Source organism: Aptenodytes forsteri, unplaced genomic scaffold (assembly GCF_000699145.1).
Source record: "Aptenodytes forsteri isolate BGI_AS27 unplaced genomic scaffold, ASM69914v1 Scaffold92, whole genome shotgun sequence".
Lineage (NCBI taxonomy): Eukaryota > Metazoa > Chordata > Aves > Sphenisciformes > Spheniscidae > Aptenodytes > Aptenodytes forsteri.
Window position 1 is genome coordinate 3,053,369 of NW_008794581.1, and position 16,992 is coordinate 3,070,360.

Genomic DNA, 16,992 nt, shown 5'->3' on the forward strand with positions numbered 1-16,992 from the left:
CCACCCCTGGAGGTATTTAAAAGACGTGTAGATGAGGCGCTTAGGGACATGGTTTAGTGGTGCACTTGGCAGTGTTAGCTTACCAGCTGGACTTGATGATCTTAAGAGTCTTTTCCAGCCTCAGTGATTCTATGATTCTAAAAGGTCTAAACTCATTTATCTGACTACAGATTACCAGCAACTTCCATTTAGATACAATGTTGGTCAACATAGCTATTAATGTTATATGGCAAAATCTCTGACCACAAGTTATCCAGATTTCTTTAGGTTTGAGAACTGGAAGACACTAAGTGAACTAAACAAACTTAGCTAAATAAACAACTATGGGCAAATGAAACCTAATGTTGATAAATGCAAGCAATATTCTGGAAAGGAAAAGTTCCCTACAACACACAGATATAAAAAAAAAAAAATCTACAAAAATCTATAGAAACACAATGGTCTGAGAATCACTATGTTCACGTGTATTCTCAGGATTGCTATCACCTATTGCACTTAGAAGCCACAGTCACGAACAAAGATAAGGTGATAGAAGTCCCTGGCTCACAGACGTCTTAATAGTTCTGGCCATTCCATTTTAAAACGGACATTAAAAAGAGGAGATGTTCAAGTACAGCTAAAAAGAAAATTATGAGCACAGATAAACTCTCAAAGAAAAAAAAAATCAGAGATTGAAATACAAATAATGGGATGTGATACAAATCGATTACGTAACAAAGCAGACAGCTCAGAGCTGCTATTATCTCTGTTATATAAAACATATGAACAAAGCAGAACAGAACATCAGAAAAATTAGGAAATTTAAGAAGGGATGAAATAAAGTATTTTTTCCAATATGCTATATAAAAATGTTGCACAAATCATTGCAAAAGGACATAATAGGTATGAGGTTATGCAGTAGAAAGGTAACGGTACAAGTGGTAACAATAAAAGGGTTGGAATTCTAAATAAACAAGATGACCCACAATTAGTCAATGCCAACAACACCCTGAGAAGAATTAAACCTAACAGTTATGATTTAAACGAGAAACATTTGATGCTAATCTGAATTAAAATGCAAATTTAAAAAACAGGCAAAGTGAAACTTGTTGTGGTGGCCCGTATCTTGGCCTATGATTTAAAAATGGCTCATCTTCACAGAAAGTTTGCAACCAAAATAGAAATTCCACATCCCTGGGAGCTGAATGGAAAGTAACAGGGAAACAGACGTGCTTACACTGCAGAATCAAGTCTGAACCATACACAACGATTGTAAGAAGAGACTGACACTCTAATGCCAGCTGGGAAATACAGGAAGCCAGAACAAGCTCTTTCACATAAAGTTACTAAAGGAGGTTCAATTCCAAGATTACAAAACCAAACCCCTCCAGAACACAAGCAAATCTGCCTAAAGAACCGCTTTTACTGAACAAGCCCCTAGAAACAAAACGGTTAAGTGTTTAACATTAGCCATGTTTACCTCCACTATCAGAGAACCATGTCTTTATTTTAAGACTGAAAAGCATTTAGAAATAGCCTATAAAACCAAAATATACCTTCATTTTACCTATATACATATATATATACACACACACAGAGAACATGTAGGCATGTCTGAGAAAGAACTGTAGGAGATACTGACAACATTTATTTGATTCTGACCCCTTACCTGGACGAGATGGATTAGGGTGGTTAGAATGGCACATCGTAGCATATTGTGCTCCTCGCTCTGTTTCCAAAGGAGTGGTAAATACTGAACCAAACATCCTACATATGGTCGTATCTGAAGTTCAGAATACAAATTAGTTTCTTAATGTGTGGAGCAAGGCCATTAATTTACCCCAAGCATAATTTCTGAAATATTTAAGAGCTGCTTTTGTTACAGTAAAAATGCAGAGTTTACTTTAATTTATTCCTCTTTCCTCTTCCTAAAACACCATATTCCATACTCTGTGACTGAAGTAACTTCTGACTACACAGTGGTTTGAAAAGAACATATTACTTATGGTAACATTTGTGCGTGGCAATCAGGCTTAAGTAGTAAACAGAACACAAAGAATACCTCATTTGATAACCAGAGATACTTTCATATTAATATATTCTTCACTTAGACAGGATTCCTAAATAATGGCATCCTTTAAGACAACCAGAAACAGTTCCAGTAAAAAAAAAAAAGCTGAATAACCTCTGAAGTTACCCATGCTTTGAGCAGGGGTTGGACTACATAACCTCCAGAGGTTTGTCCCAGCCTAAATTTTTTTCTATGATGCTCTACAATACTAAAAGGTTAATCTATTTGTCTTCTAAAGTATTTCATTAGGAATTAACCTAAACAGACTCAAAGGTTTTTTCTCAACTTGTTTTTTCTGCTTCTTCTCTAGCTGATCTAAAATGCACGGAAATCTGCTGTCATGTTGACTTTTCCTACAAGGGACAAATAGGAAAGCTTCATTTGGCTCTTAGACAGGATTACTTGTAGAAAGGAGATAAGCTCAAACCCATGCGTTATCTCTGTCCTTACAACAGTAATACTGCAAAAAAAACTGAGACAAAAGCAGTCAACAATTCATTTTTTAATTCTGCAAAAACATCTTCAATTTCTTTATGTATAAGCTGAAGAATATACTTTAACACTAAGAAGGAAGTCCTGAAAATTCATAATGTAAACTTGAAACTTTTCATGCAGTTAAGGAGAGTGCTATATAGGAAATCGTGATCTGTATCAGTGCCAATGAGAGATTACAGATTTAACTGTACAGGCCCTAGGAATGCGAAGCATTTTGTCGCCCAAAATGTCTCTTGTAATAAGTAAGATTTAATAAAATACTAGTTCAAATATAAGAAGGGACAATTAGAATAAATTACAATTAACAAAAATAAAATTGCAAGAAATGCAGTAAGTAGTGAAAGTCTGTCTGTACTCTAAAAATACATAGTAAATAAAGAAACGTAGTAACTGAGCAAGAACATTTTTACACAAAAGATAAATGAAAAGTGAAAAGAGAACCAAGTAATGCAAACAATGCATGTATCTACCATGATAATAACCAGTCTATTAATTGATGACATTTTTCTACTATTTTTGTATAAGCTCAAAACACCAAGTCCTCCTCCTACAAAGCTAACTGAAATCTGTAAAAAAATACCTGCATATTGACTCTTTCAATCACACAAGACAGAACGTGAAGAACGTGCATTTTGGTGTCACATTGTGTTACTTCCTGAAGCAGCTGAAAAAGCAGTGTAAACATGGATTCCAGATACTAAAAGAAAAACAAACAACTACAGATTAGACCATCAAAAATACAATTGGTGACATGAATTGGTGATTTTCCTGTACGCTTACGCTCTAAGTCATCTATGAACTTTGAAAGACACTTACAAAGTATGCAAAATGTTACTCTTTCATTTGGAAAAATGCACACTAGCCAATCACTGCCTAAACAAAATAAAAAAATTCAGATAGGCTCTTACATAACAGTTCAAACACGATCAATTTGAGCATACATCATTTTCATGTTTTGGTAAGTGTAAACATGACTTCACAGATAAAATACTATAAGCTGAAGGCCGTCTCTCCAGCAGGAGCACTTTGTTAGGGTCAAAGCAAAGGTATGGTCTTCCAGCCTTTGGGTCAGTAGATAAAATTTAGATATTGAACTGAAAAAGACATCTTAAAGAATTCCAATGTTTACAGTGTAGATGCACTCTGCATTTTTGTTTTGTTTGTTCTCAAGAGAGTCGCAATTAACACGTAAGTCATAATCAAATGAGAAGTAAAAGCACCTGCTAAATTTGAGTGATCAAAATAAATCTTTGCTGTATTTATAGCTAACATTTCATTGTTTACTTAATGACAACAGCAATGACCACTGAAACACCACCAATATAGGAGACCAAGAAAGTCTATGTTTTTAAGGTGCTATTTTAACCATACACTTACATTTAATATTTGTGTGAAACAGCAGGTTGGAAAGTACTGTGTGAAACAGGCATACTGGAAAGTCACATTGGTGTGGAGACTTATTTGTTAAAGACAGCATTCATATTGTCTTAGCATGAAGAAACTTAGCATCTGGTAATACATAGTATATATAGCACTAAACACAATGCTAGGAAGTTGTAATAGTCGTAATACTAAAAGGTTTTAAATTATCTGTATATTGCACATTAGCAACCTTAACAGCAGCAGTATGATTCTTTACATGCTTTGGCCTATGAAGACTGAAAAAAAAACCCAAAACCAAAACATACACACACACTGATTACTAAAATAGTGTGGTTTAAAATGAAGTTGGAAATTATTTTTTTCCTGGTTTAAAACAAAATTGGAAAATATTTTTTTCCTGCTTTCCTCTATGGATCTATCTGCTTATCAGAATCTGCCCATATAAATGCTCTTACCGGTAGGAACTGGTCAGTTCTGAACTCAAAGTCATCTACAGGTAAACAACCGTTAAGGAAAAAATAATACGGATTGCAGATGGATACGAGACTCAAATAAGCAAATATTCCATGGATACACAAAAATTATAATGGGAAGAATTTGGTAGTAAGTTTAAAATTGTTTATTTTCCAGTAACTAAACAAACATCTTTGCCAATAAAAGGATATTTAACTTCAGTGTCGTAGCTGTCTCGATACGGACCTGAAGGACAAAAGTCAAGAAACATCACGCATATGTCCATTAAACATTTTGATTATCAACATAATATCTGACAATATCAAACCAGCTGCTGGTTTGGCAATTGAATCATTCTATGTGTCTGTCATCCTCTAAGAAATGTAGTTAGTTCAACTCAAAACATTTTCATTTGCTTTCATTTTAATATCCTTTACAGTTTATTTGCCATTGCTAAAGAGGTACCACCTGGAGAAACTATTCAGGCAAAACCTTCATGAAGGTCAAGAAAGAATTAAACAAGATAACTAGCCTGTAATAAAAACTCTTGCAATAGAGAAGGAGTTTAACTTGGTATTACCTCATGGCTTGCTGTCACCCAAAAAAGCACAGAATCAGATAAACTCAACAAGTTAGAATCACAGAATCATAGAATTATAGAATCATTGAGGTTGGAAAAGACCTCTAAGATCATCGAGTCCAACCGTCAACCCAACACCACCATGCCCACTAAACCATGTCCCTAAGCGCCTCATCTACACCTCTTTTAAATACCTCCAGGGATGGGGACTCCACCACTTCCCTGGGCAGCCTGTTCCAATGTTTCACCACTCTTTCAGTAAAGACATTTTTCCTCACGTCCAATCTAACCCTCCCCTGGCGCAACTTGAGGCCATTTCCTCTCGTCCTATCGCTTGTTACTTGGGAGAAGAGCCCCACTCAGCTCGCTACAACCTCCTTTCAGGTAGTTGTAGAGAGCGGTAAGGTCTCCCCTCACACTCCTTTTCTCCAGGCTAAACAACCCCAGTTCCCTCAGCCGCTCCTCATAAGACTTGTTCTCCAGACCCCTCACCAGCCTCGTTGCCCTTCTCTGGACACGCTCTAGCACCTCGATGTCCTTCTTGTAGTGAGAGGCCCAAAACTGAACACAGTATTCGAGGTGCGGCCTCACCAGGGCCGAGTACAGGGGCACGATCACTTCCCTAAGTGATGTTCTTCCCTGGTAGATGTTCAGTTGCTCAGAAAGCATTAACTGAAAGCAGTCACAACATTGACACAGAAACACATACTGCTCGGTTAAAGCTGTCTGGAATCACAGAAATAACTGTTACGAGTGCCAATTACTAGTATTTAACTTAAACTAGCTAGATTTATTTGTTTTATTTGTTGGCTGCTAGGTCTGTTTGTTTAAAAATAGAAACCAAAAGAAACAATCGTAAAACCAGCTTCTCCACTCAACCTCACCTGCTACTAAACTGAAATTGTAGCTTAAACCCACAGGATTGTACTCAACCAGCTTAGCAAACAATGCCATTTATCATATTCTGTTAGCAGATAACTGTTGATGCCTAAATAATACTATATACTGCAGGGACTAGTCACAGAATAACCCTGTTTTATCTACACAAAGTGTTCATTTGTTTATAAGTTACTTATCTCAAGTCACTTCACAACTTTCTTCTTACAAAAAACAGACTATTGCTATTGCCATTCATTTTCCCACCGAAGTCAATACCTAATGAACATCTTGAGGACCCATTTCACGTCTTTGACCTTATTGTTCAACATCTCCACAATTAAACACCCTCACAACTTCCCAACAGATTATCTTTTGCAAGACACAACAGACTTTAAGGTGTGATGTTATGAAGTTCTCAATCAAGTTTACATAAGGTATGGTATTTATGTTTCACCTGTGTTTACAAAACAAATGTGTAAGCCAAGTATTACTTATTTATACTTACCACTAAGTCCTGGTCTTGAAGCAAGTTACGAATTGCCTCATATAACATGGGTCTCAAGTCTGATTTGAATTTTACAGAAATCCACTGTCCAATCAGCCAAATTACTCGTCGGCGTATCGGTTTGTACCTTTAAAAGGGGGGGGGGGCAAAAAAATATTGTACTCTTTAACTCATTATACTTGCTGTTCTAGAATACTTTGATGAAAAAGAAATCTAAGAATCACTAGGAAAACATTATTCCCCAAAACAATTACTAAAAGATTTAGTTTGTCAAAACCAACTTTAGAACTTTAATGCAGAAATCTTTTTCATCAAAATTCTTCAATAGAAGGCTCAGAAAATGCCAACTTAGTCTGGAAAAGATAACTTTCATCCTAAATGACCGAATCTCAGGTCTCACTAGAGATTGTTTGTTCTGCACATAGCACACCAATAAAAGAAACTAAAAATAAATTTTACATTTATTGCTGCCATCATGACGTCCGCTGCTTTCACCATACTCTCCAGCAATTTCCTTGACATTCCTTTTATGCTCAGAATTTTAGGTCAGATACAACTTAAAAATGCAAACTTAAGTACTGCATTACAGCAACTGCCAGAGTATTTCACATCAATCTACAATTATGCTCAGAAAGAACTGACATTATCTAATCTTGCACCACTGCCGCAATAAGGGCGCAAACCAAACAGCTTTAGAGTCAATGGGAAGGAGTAAGAACCAGAACGAGCTGAATTGCCTAACATAATGATTCCGAAAAGCATTCTGTAGATCTGCTATTTTTCTCTACTGATTATAAAAGCTGATCAGGAAGAGTAGCTCAGATTTGAATGTTTAACTTGCAGACATATAAAGTTAGGCAAGATGAACCCTATTCACAGAATTTTACGTAACAAATTATTTTGCCTTGTTACGCTAAATGTATTTTTCATTTGATGAACTTCTGCCTTGTAAGCCATCAAGCCAGCAATTTAAACTGAAGTTATTGAGGCTTCTTTACATTTAATAAATGTGATTTATTAAACATTCCCATAACCATGAGATAATTAACAAAGCACACCTTCAGAGAACATAAAAGTTGTAAACTTGTGAAAGTAGCATGTATATAGCAGTTCAGTAGACCGGAACATAAAGCTAATGAGGAATAACGTTCCATTGTTGCTTTAGATTTACTGAGTGGCAGTGAAGCATGACTTACACAAGACGTTGCCTTACTAACACATCCTTCTATTTATTCGAGAAGCTGTGATGATACGGCTTTTTCTATTCTTAGAATGCTCGTGCTTGAAACATAACCTTATAAAAATTAGAATATTAAAAAACTAAGAGGTTTTTCTTGAGATTAGCATTGCATAGTTTTCAAACCACTATCACAAAGAACAGTTTTAAATGACATGACGTAAGTACATAACCATCTGCTGAGAGCAAGGATTTTCAGCTTTGATGGTATCTGTTGCACAATCCATATGTCCTACCTGCATCTTTATATTCTTTCTCTCTCTCTCTCTGGTAGGAAAAGATAGCATGCTCGCATCTTTATATTCTTTCTCTCTCTGGTAGGAAAAGATAGCATGCTTTAGGGTTTTTGGCGTGTGTATGTGTGTTTGGGCTTTGTTTGGGGTTTTTTGTGTGTGGTTTTTTTTAAAGGACGTAAGTTCCTAGGAATTATTCTGCTCACAGGTGCTCATTGTTGAGGTCCTACCTTTTCTACATTCACTACTTTTGGGAAAAGCTCACCTCTTAGAACATCATTAGCTTTTACGCTAAGAGCACACACTAAGTATAAGCAGATTGAGCCTGCTGCACCTAAAGCTCCCATGGGAAAAGCGACCACATTCCAAAACAAGGCAGCTTCTGTTGCAATAGTCATAGGATGGTAGCTTTAAGCAGTCTGGGCAGCATTCAGACATTCAAGTCAAAAGTATCTTACTTGATAGCAAAATACTAAGTGTCACATCAATACTTTCTCAGCAGGAAAAGCTGTTTTAAGATTGAATTATTGTGAAAGATTGTATTCTGTAAACTATTTTCATATTACGGAAAAGTTTCTCCTTACTCAGTACAAAACTAAATACTATGGCAAGTGATAAATTTGGCAATGCAATGTTTCTAAAAATCTTTAAGAATATTTTTTCATTAATCCCATATTTCTCCTACTGCTATGGTCATGCTTGACAGTCTCACTATCAGACAACAAAACATTCAAAGACGACAAAACACAGCAAACTCTACTGTCACTGCTGACAACACATAGATTTGCGTTCCCAAACATGAACCAGTTTGTGAACAAGCATGCTAATCACCATGGGACACTCTGTGGGACAGTAGATCATACCTTCCAACCTGCTTTATCTGAACATTCAAACTACTAACACTGTCTCCCTTATTGCCGTGGTGGTCTCAAATGATGCTGACAGTAGAAGCAGTTTAAGCAAACAAGGCTTCAAACTTCTAGACAACTTCTACTGCAAGGTTCTGTCCCCACAGGAATTTCATCCTGGGATATCACAAATGCCAACTAAATGGTTAGATCAGGTGTCTTCCCTACTGTAAATACAACTACATCAACCGCAGAAGACTTTTGTCAGTTTTACTTATGCTATATGGGTGGATAGCATAAAAATGCCAAAGCCAGCATGCGCTACAAATATCATGGCAGCTTTATTCAGAGATCGGTGCTGGTACGGCACAACAACAGAGGATCAATCATATATACAAGATCTCTCATTTTTTCCTGCTCTTCTGACATTTAGCCTAACCACTAGAGTGCTTGGCCATTGGTAGATAGCAAGGTGAAGTTGATATCATACCAAAAAAGACTAATGAGAAAAAGAATAAAAACATTAGGAGACACCAGGTAAACAACTGTGGCAATTATTCTGAAACTCTGAAGTAAGGTTATACATTCAAAAGTAAATAATTCATTTTTTTTAAAAGGTATATTGTAATGAAAAGAAGCATTTTAATATTTCTAAGTTTAGCAGGATCTTCCACTCTACATGAAATTGAACTGTATTTGTAAAGAAAGTGTTTATAACTGGCATTTGGAAATAAAAAAAGCTGTCTGGCAACTCATTATGGAAAATCATTTACAATTTATAGTAGCTCCTAAGGGTATTAGCAAACAAATCAGTTTATATTTCAGGTAACAATTATGTCTGGTGAGATGAATTTCAAATGTAGAAGAAAAAAAAAAATAGTAAAGTTCTTCAAAGGACATTAGGGACACTGCCAATGACTCTGATGAGAAAAACAGGACATGCTTATTCAGAGTCAAAGGGTGAGTGGGAACTCATCTGATGAGGATTAGCACGTACAATAGCAGTCACTGTCCTTCCCCTGAGGGAAGAGTGACAATTTGAGGAACAGGGAGGAACACCGTCTTCTAGTCAGTTGCAGATGGACAGCTCAGTCTGTACTGAGATGCCAAAAACGATCTTTCAAAATACCCTATGATATCTGCTAAACAAAAAAACATGTAGTCATGTGAAGGCCATCCAAGTGAAGGAGACCTTGGTGAGAAAGAAAACGTGTAGCAGATGGGCTATATAATACTCTTTACGTAGAACCAGCCTGTAATCATTCACACTTTACAACACAACCTAAATCCTTACTTCCCTACTTTATTGCTGGCAAAATTAACCGAAGAGTGCTACAGAGGGCTTGTATTTAAACTAGTAGAGAAGAACAAATCACTATTCTGGCTAAGCTACAGTTTTACAGATATTATTTCCACAGATTTCAGTTGGACTTTGCTGCCTAAAGGGCTCTGGGGCCTCAGGCACCCTAAATATCTTGCTTTAAATGAGCAAAAGTGGTTGTCCTGAGAAAGTTCAGTCACCTCAAATATATGCAAGAGGACAGACTTAATATTTTTACAGAACCCTGGAAGTATCAACCATACAGTAATTTAACCATGAACAGAAACTGTCAGGAACACTGTCACTTCTATGACTGTATCAGTTATTTATATGTATTTCACTCCTCTGCTCATTTAGTGGATATGTTTAAATATTGAGTATTTTTCAAGCCTGCAATTATTAGACATTATATCTTACCAGATTTGTATCAACAGTTCATATTTAAATGATGAAGGCATAACAAACCAAGGTGTTTACCTGTTATGAGAAACCTGTAGTTCTGCTAATAGTTGATTTTTAAACCACTGATCAAAATCCACACTATCAAATAGTTCATAAGCAGCCAGTCCAACCGCATTATACACTGGGGAAAAACAATAGTTATGCTTATTGTTTGCTTAAATGTTTAATTTTTATTACTAAATAATTTAATAAATAATAATTTAAGTTTAAAAAAAACATTTTTGATAACCTGAACATAATACGGAAAACAAAACTAAAGCGTATCTTTCTGAAGAAAGATATTATCAGACCATGGCAAAGGGAACTCTGGAGGAAATTTTAGTAAAAGAAAAGTATTACAGAAGAAAATTCAGACTCTTGAAAATAGTTAAAAGCCGTAAGAACAATGAAGATCTTATTCTAACATCAAGAATGGTTCCATCAGAAGTCTTAGACAATTCTTTTCTTTTGCCATAAAAATCTCCTTACTTGTAAAATGGACAGAGTATCTCCATGGAAGCACTGTAGCTCATTTATTTGCAGAGAGGAAAGGACAGGACAGTAAGGGAGACTGTCTAAGGGTTTGTTTCACAAAAAAGCTGAAAAAAGCACCATATTTTTACATAAGCATTTCGAAAAGTGAAGACTGACATCAAGTGCAAGGAGAAATAGGATTTAGGTCCTACTTTCCAAATGTCTTAAAAAAAAATCTTGCAAATTCTTCATATAGTTTTTAAGAAGTCAAGCACATACAGAAAAGCTGCTCTGTTACTTCCAAGGTAAAGTAAATATAATTTACCAGCATCTTTAATCAGTATAGCACTGGTATCTTCCATGTTGGTAGATCCTACAAGACAAAGTCAAAATAAACAAAAAAGCATAACTAAAACAAAGAACGCAAGCAACTTTGCACTTTTACACTTTAAATAAGTATGCTGTGCATTAAGACTGCTTCACTACTTTTGTTTTATTCACAGGTTCAGTTATTTCAGTTGTGATACTTTCTTCAGTGAGTATAATAAAATCAAATCTCTACTTTCATACCCTATTTTTGACTGACTTCTTTGGAGCTGAACATTTTTAACAACAACATGCAAGTTAGTCAGAAGCACGTATTTTGAATGAACAGACTCAAAACCCGCAAACTGCTGAAGACTGTCGACCACATGGTATTTCCAACAGAGTCCTAGACCTAGTTCCTATATACTTTACATATGTGTGCATGTGCATTTACAATGTATAAGTAAAAATTTTCCAAAATCCTAAGAATTTATGAAGTCTTAATATCATCTAGTACTTCAATATCATCTAGTACTTCAACAGTAACTCTCAAGTTGAAAACATCCAGAAATGGCTACTAGGGGCTTCAGGAGGAAAAAAAAAGTGTATGTGTACCTTTTAGCATGGAAGTATTAACTTCCATAATTCTTGGAAAACAAAGTAACTGTCAACCCTGTTGTAAGGAACCTTTTACTATTCCCAGTATCACAGCACAGCAAACCATCCTGAAACTTATGTACACAAAAGTATTTTATGCAGAGATTCTCTGAAGTCAGAAACCACCCTCAGAAAATGAGTATCTATTTCTATTTAATAGAATGTACTGATCCATTCTGGTAAGTTCAAATATAAAATACTGTAAGTCAAGTAAGATACAACATGGGGAAACAACCTAAGCTGAAATGACAGGGAAAACAAAGTGGCAGCTACTGCTGCGGCCACTATAAAACTCAGTTTGGGGATGAAGAAAACTTGAATCATTCCTCAGTCTATGAAGACTTCAGTCTTCATACAGAAAAACACTCAATTTTTAAAGCAGATTCTTCAGATTTGGAAAGCCCTCTAGACTCTCCAAAATGACAGCATAACTTGAACTTTTTTTTTAAAAAGGTTTTTTCCCCAGGATTTTTGCAAAGACATGGCAAATTACCATAAAATTCCTTGCAACATTTGAACAGGAAGTTCGCAGTAAAAAACAACCTACAGAATTTATTAAGCTTGTTGACCATTCTCAAGAAAGCTCGAAACCTCATGAAAGTAGAAATGCCCCAGTCTTTGTCAGTCATCTAAAATAGTTATGCCAAAAAGTAAAGAATCCTTAGGATGTCCTCTTCCTATATACACGTTGCATTTTCTTTATGGTAGGTTTAGAAATAATTTTAAAATATTAACATGTCCTTTCAAAAGTATGGAGTGAATGCACTATATAAAATTAGGTATCACAAGGTAAAATTGTTTAACAGTTGACAAAAACGAACGTAAAAACGAACGAAAGAATTCTATATTTTACCATTCCTTTATTTTTTAAAGAACTTACCCGGTAGACTGTGCACCATTTCTAAAAGCACAGGGGTAAGAGTCTGATTATATTCATGGAAAATATCAATAAAAAGAACTTCTGTGCATGGCTGGAAAATTAAAAGATCTGTTTTAGAATCTATCAAAATAAAGGCAATTAAAATACATTTTATGCTAAAATTTTTAAGTTCTGAATATCTCTCACCAAGTCATTTAAAATGCAATATACTATAGCAAAATTAGTATTACATGAAATACCGCTCTTCCTACTACACAGTAAGCTTAACTCCAGCAAGGTTCTGATGGCTGTATCCATATCAGACAGTTCTGTAGTAGAACAACAGATCTGTGGAGTGAAACAGCTGCTGTTGAGGAGACAGTGACCACGCTGTAGGTATGTCATGGTTTCTTTTTGGATTAGCTCTAGTTGAGTCATCTGGACTGAATACCCATTTTCACTTGGAACACACTAGATGCACAGGGTTGGGTTTTTTAGTTTTAAAATGAAAGTAACCCAGCAAATAAACTTTGAGATCTCTCTGCAAAGCAATCCACAGCAGTGATAACTGGGATGTTCACTACAACAGCATACTCTTGTTCTGAACTAAAATGCTAATATAGATACACACCTGAAACTTTCTTCATTTATCATGTCTCCTAACAAAGTCATAAGTGATACTATCAGTTACCAGTTTAAAGAAGAGACAGCTTCTACTGGGTTTAACCACCACCAGATACTACACAATACAAATGGCTGAAACAAACTCCTTTTCCCTCCCTCCTAGAATACGAAGTGCATAGTTTCCAGTATATTGCAGCATGTTTGAACACTGATAAATGAACAAAGTTAATTTATACTAATACTAATGAAATTTCTCTAACGCAAGATTTCTTTGAAAAGCGCGAGCTTATCTTTCTACCAAATATCATTTCTCTTGGTTACAGGACTATCAAGAAATGCATCCAGAAACGTTGAATGGTTTTCTTTCAAATTGAAACACTTACTCTTAGACTGTACTTCCAAGAATCTCCTCCTGTCTCTTCTACAGCTATTATTTCCCAAAGAAAAGGAAAAAATATTATTTCAACTATGGTTCGAATAAAGTTTAGTATTAGATATGTGAATATCAGACTACTGGAAATCTCTTGTTATGAAAACAATCTCTAGAGGGAGTATTTCTTCATCTAACAAAACTGCAGAAAATAAAACAGCCAATATTGCAGCAAGCAATTTGTAGAGGCAATGTGGATATGAAACTCTTATACCAATATCGAAATAAACTGCAACCAACTATATAACATGTTTCTTACTGAAGCCTTCTGGGTCCTCTTCCCACATTATTAATTCTTCCTTTGTCAGCAGGAAATAGTGAGTGACTAATCTCCTACATATTTCCATTAGTGTTGGATATGTGAAAAATGCTGTCTTTATCTTATGTGCTTCAAGAGTTTCAGGACTGCTATCTGAAATAAAACAGAGAATTACAAATTACAATTAAGTGGCTTAATGATCAAACAGTAGTCTAGTAAAATTAGAAAGAAATCAATAGATAAGAAATTCTTATCCTCAGAGAAAAAAAAAAGAAAAAATACATTTTTCATGGCAGAATTTCATAACAGACTTTCAGGTGGTACTTTTTTAAAGCAAGTTAAACTCCCAAATTCATTTACTTTTAAGAGAGCTCTCTAACAGCACAATTAGACTGAAGGGTCGTTAGGGCTTCACAAAGTATTTATAATGCTTTTCAGCTACTATGTAGATGAAAAGAAAAACTGTTTACCTGCTGCTTTTGGTATTTACTTTTTTTATTTAGCACTACTGAATTAAAAAACAGACAGAACTCAAAGAAAGTTTCATTTATACCTACTCAAAGTTTATCCAAATACAATCTTAAAAATAACTTGGGTTTTTTAGGAGTTAACATTCATCAAAGAAAGCAGAGATAAAACCAAAATCTGTATGCTATACAACCAATACAAACACTATATGTCAGTCAGAAATTATGTCAGTCAGAAATTAAGAAAAATAATTTTTTTTTAATCACCCAGTTCTCAAAAAGTCAAGTGCTATAGCTTTTATCAGAATGAATTATATTCTTCTTGTCTCAAGTGACCACATTTCTATTTCAAAAACTCAAACACAACTATGAACTTTTGCAAGAAGAAGTTTCTGTTAATAATCAGTGGATTTAGGACTTTTTAATGTATTTAATGTAAAATTATGGAATTACACTGAAAAACATCAATATTCTGAAGAATTTTAAATGCTGGGTTTGTGTAATGTGACACATACCAGTACGTTCATGAAACTTTTTTTTTTTCCAAATTTAGAAAGAGAAAGCTAATTGTTATCTAGTCACTGCCAAATGTCAAACTAATGTGGAACGTTTTGGGGTTTTTTTTAAATATCATTCAGTTCTATTTTTCATTATCCTTACATACAGCAGTGTATGAAGATTCAGAATGAAACAGTCCTACAAAGCAGAACATATAAACTGCTTTATATTCAACTGCATGTCAAATTCACTGTGTTTCTGTATTTCAGAGTACTGGTGTTAGTTAATTACAGCAAATACTCCATTTTATCCAAACATTTCTCAAGGGAAAGATGCATCAAACCATTTGATGAAAATAAACCAAATTCCATACCTCAATACTTCTGAAAATTAGTTCAATGAAAACGAAAACAATCAACAAAGAAAAGATATTCATGCTCCTTGTGTATTTAAAACTGCTTTAGTGAGTCAATGTCTCTATATATTAATACTTTAACCATCAATATACAAATTATCAATATACAGCCAGAAGCATACAATACTAACTATTAAAACATTAAGTGCTTCAAAAGAATGTCTTAAAGGTGTTTTACTTTTCGGAACAACTAGCAAAAGGTTTCTCAAGATATAAAAAAAATGTTTTTAGTAAATAGCAGCAGTACCTTCAATATTTTTGGATGGCTTGTAAGCATAATTTTTTACAATCATCTTAATGAGATTCATGCACTGTACAATAAACCGCTCAAATACAATTCCTTCACCAGCCTCTGTGAAAACATAGCTCACAGCAAACTCCAATGATCTCTGAATCAAAGGGGTGAATGAAAAAGGATGTTGATCCAGGAAGTCCAAAAGCTAAAAATTAAGGAAGTAGAAGAGCAAGAAAGAAATCAAATGACTTTTTGTGCAAGTCTTTTATTAAATGCTTTCATAAACTAGTTATCAAAAGCAAGTGCCAATTTATATAAAATTATAGAAAATAAAACTGAACACAGACAGGAAATTAGGAAGAGATCAGTATCAATGGTTAATGAAGCATTATTTTGCCCTGAAATTCTTGATTCATGTTCAAAATTACCTTTTTTTCAGTTTAAGGAATACTACCCATTTTTAACTAGACCAGCTTGGTAACAACACAGTATATAAAACATATCAGCCACACTTAAAACCCTGAACATTTATCAGATAATTCACCCCTATTAAAATTACTGTTAGTAAAAGAGGCATGAGGAAAATAACTTTTTATTCTTTTTTCTCCCCCTCCACTGCAGTACAAGCACTTGCTTCTTCAGCTTAGCTTTTCCAACTAGTGGTCTAGAATGCACTGGTCAATTCCTTTAATATCCTCTAATACTGCAAAAATGCCTAAGCCTATATTCTTGCATCTGAATTTCTACAGGTGGTAGATTATCTATTAATAAAGTGGATTTTCTCTTCAGGTCTATGAAGAAAGATGCACATGCCTCACATACTTTGCTTGGTAGCTCAAAGTAGGAAGTACTATGATAAAGACTAAAAATGTTGGCTCAGAGCACCTTCAGTTAAATTTTGGTGAAGCCAACAGGTGCCTCCCACTTCTGATAATTAGGCTGAATATTTAAATAAGATACATGGCCCCAAAATAGAATCTGAAAACAATGAGAATTCTGCAGGTTTTATATCTTTTAAAAACAGAGCAAATGACAATGCTAAAATTACCTTCCGATAATATATGCAATTAATGGTTGCACAGAATTAGCTGACAACTCCAAGTGTATTATGTAACACAAAAGTCACAGAGGGTAAGAGTTTTTTGTTAATTTTCTTTCAATAAACTAAAAGTGGCTAGTTATTCAATAGAACTAACAGGGCCTTAGAAATAGCATTCTAACTACTTACAAAAGACAGGATGAAAAGTTTATCTCTTCTTTATTCATCAATGCTGATACCAATGTTTTAGCAAAACTTCCAGAATTTTTTTGAGCAAAATGCTAGCTAAATAATTTGCTTTTGG

General features: G+C 34.8%; 1 protein-coding gene across 2 annotated transcripts in view; it reads right to left on the reverse strand.

Annotated features, from left to right (window-relative positions):
• Window positions 1-16,992, reverse strand: part of IPO11 (importin 11) — a 105,584-nt gene that overhangs the window by 55,220 nt on the left and 33,372 nt on the right. For both annotated transcript variants that reach the window (XM_009272498.2, XM_019470275.1), the window contains 11 exons: window positions 15,662-15,854; window positions 14,035-14,187; window positions 13,729-13,772; window positions 12,743-12,833; window positions 11,225-11,272; window positions 10,462-10,567; window positions 6,346-6,472; window positions 4,594-4,627; window positions 4,384-4,424; window positions 3,126-3,242; window positions 1,649-1,762 (listed from right to left, as the gene is read on the reverse strand). In XM_009272498.2, coding sequence (XP_009270773.1) covers window positions 1,649-1,762; window positions 3,126-3,242; window positions 4,384-4,424; window positions 4,594-4,627; window positions 6,346-6,472; window positions 10,462-10,567; window positions 11,225-11,272; window positions 12,743-12,833; window positions 13,729-13,772; window positions 14,035-14,187; window positions 15,662-15,854 — 1,068 coding nt within the window. The remainder of the gene's footprint in view (window positions 1-1,648; window positions 1,763-3,125; window positions 3,243-4,383; window positions 4,425-4,593; window positions 4,628-6,345; window positions 6,473-10,461; window positions 10,568-11,224; window positions 11,273-12,742; window positions 12,834-13,728; window positions 13,773-14,034; window positions 14,188-15,661; window positions 15,855-16,992) is intronic.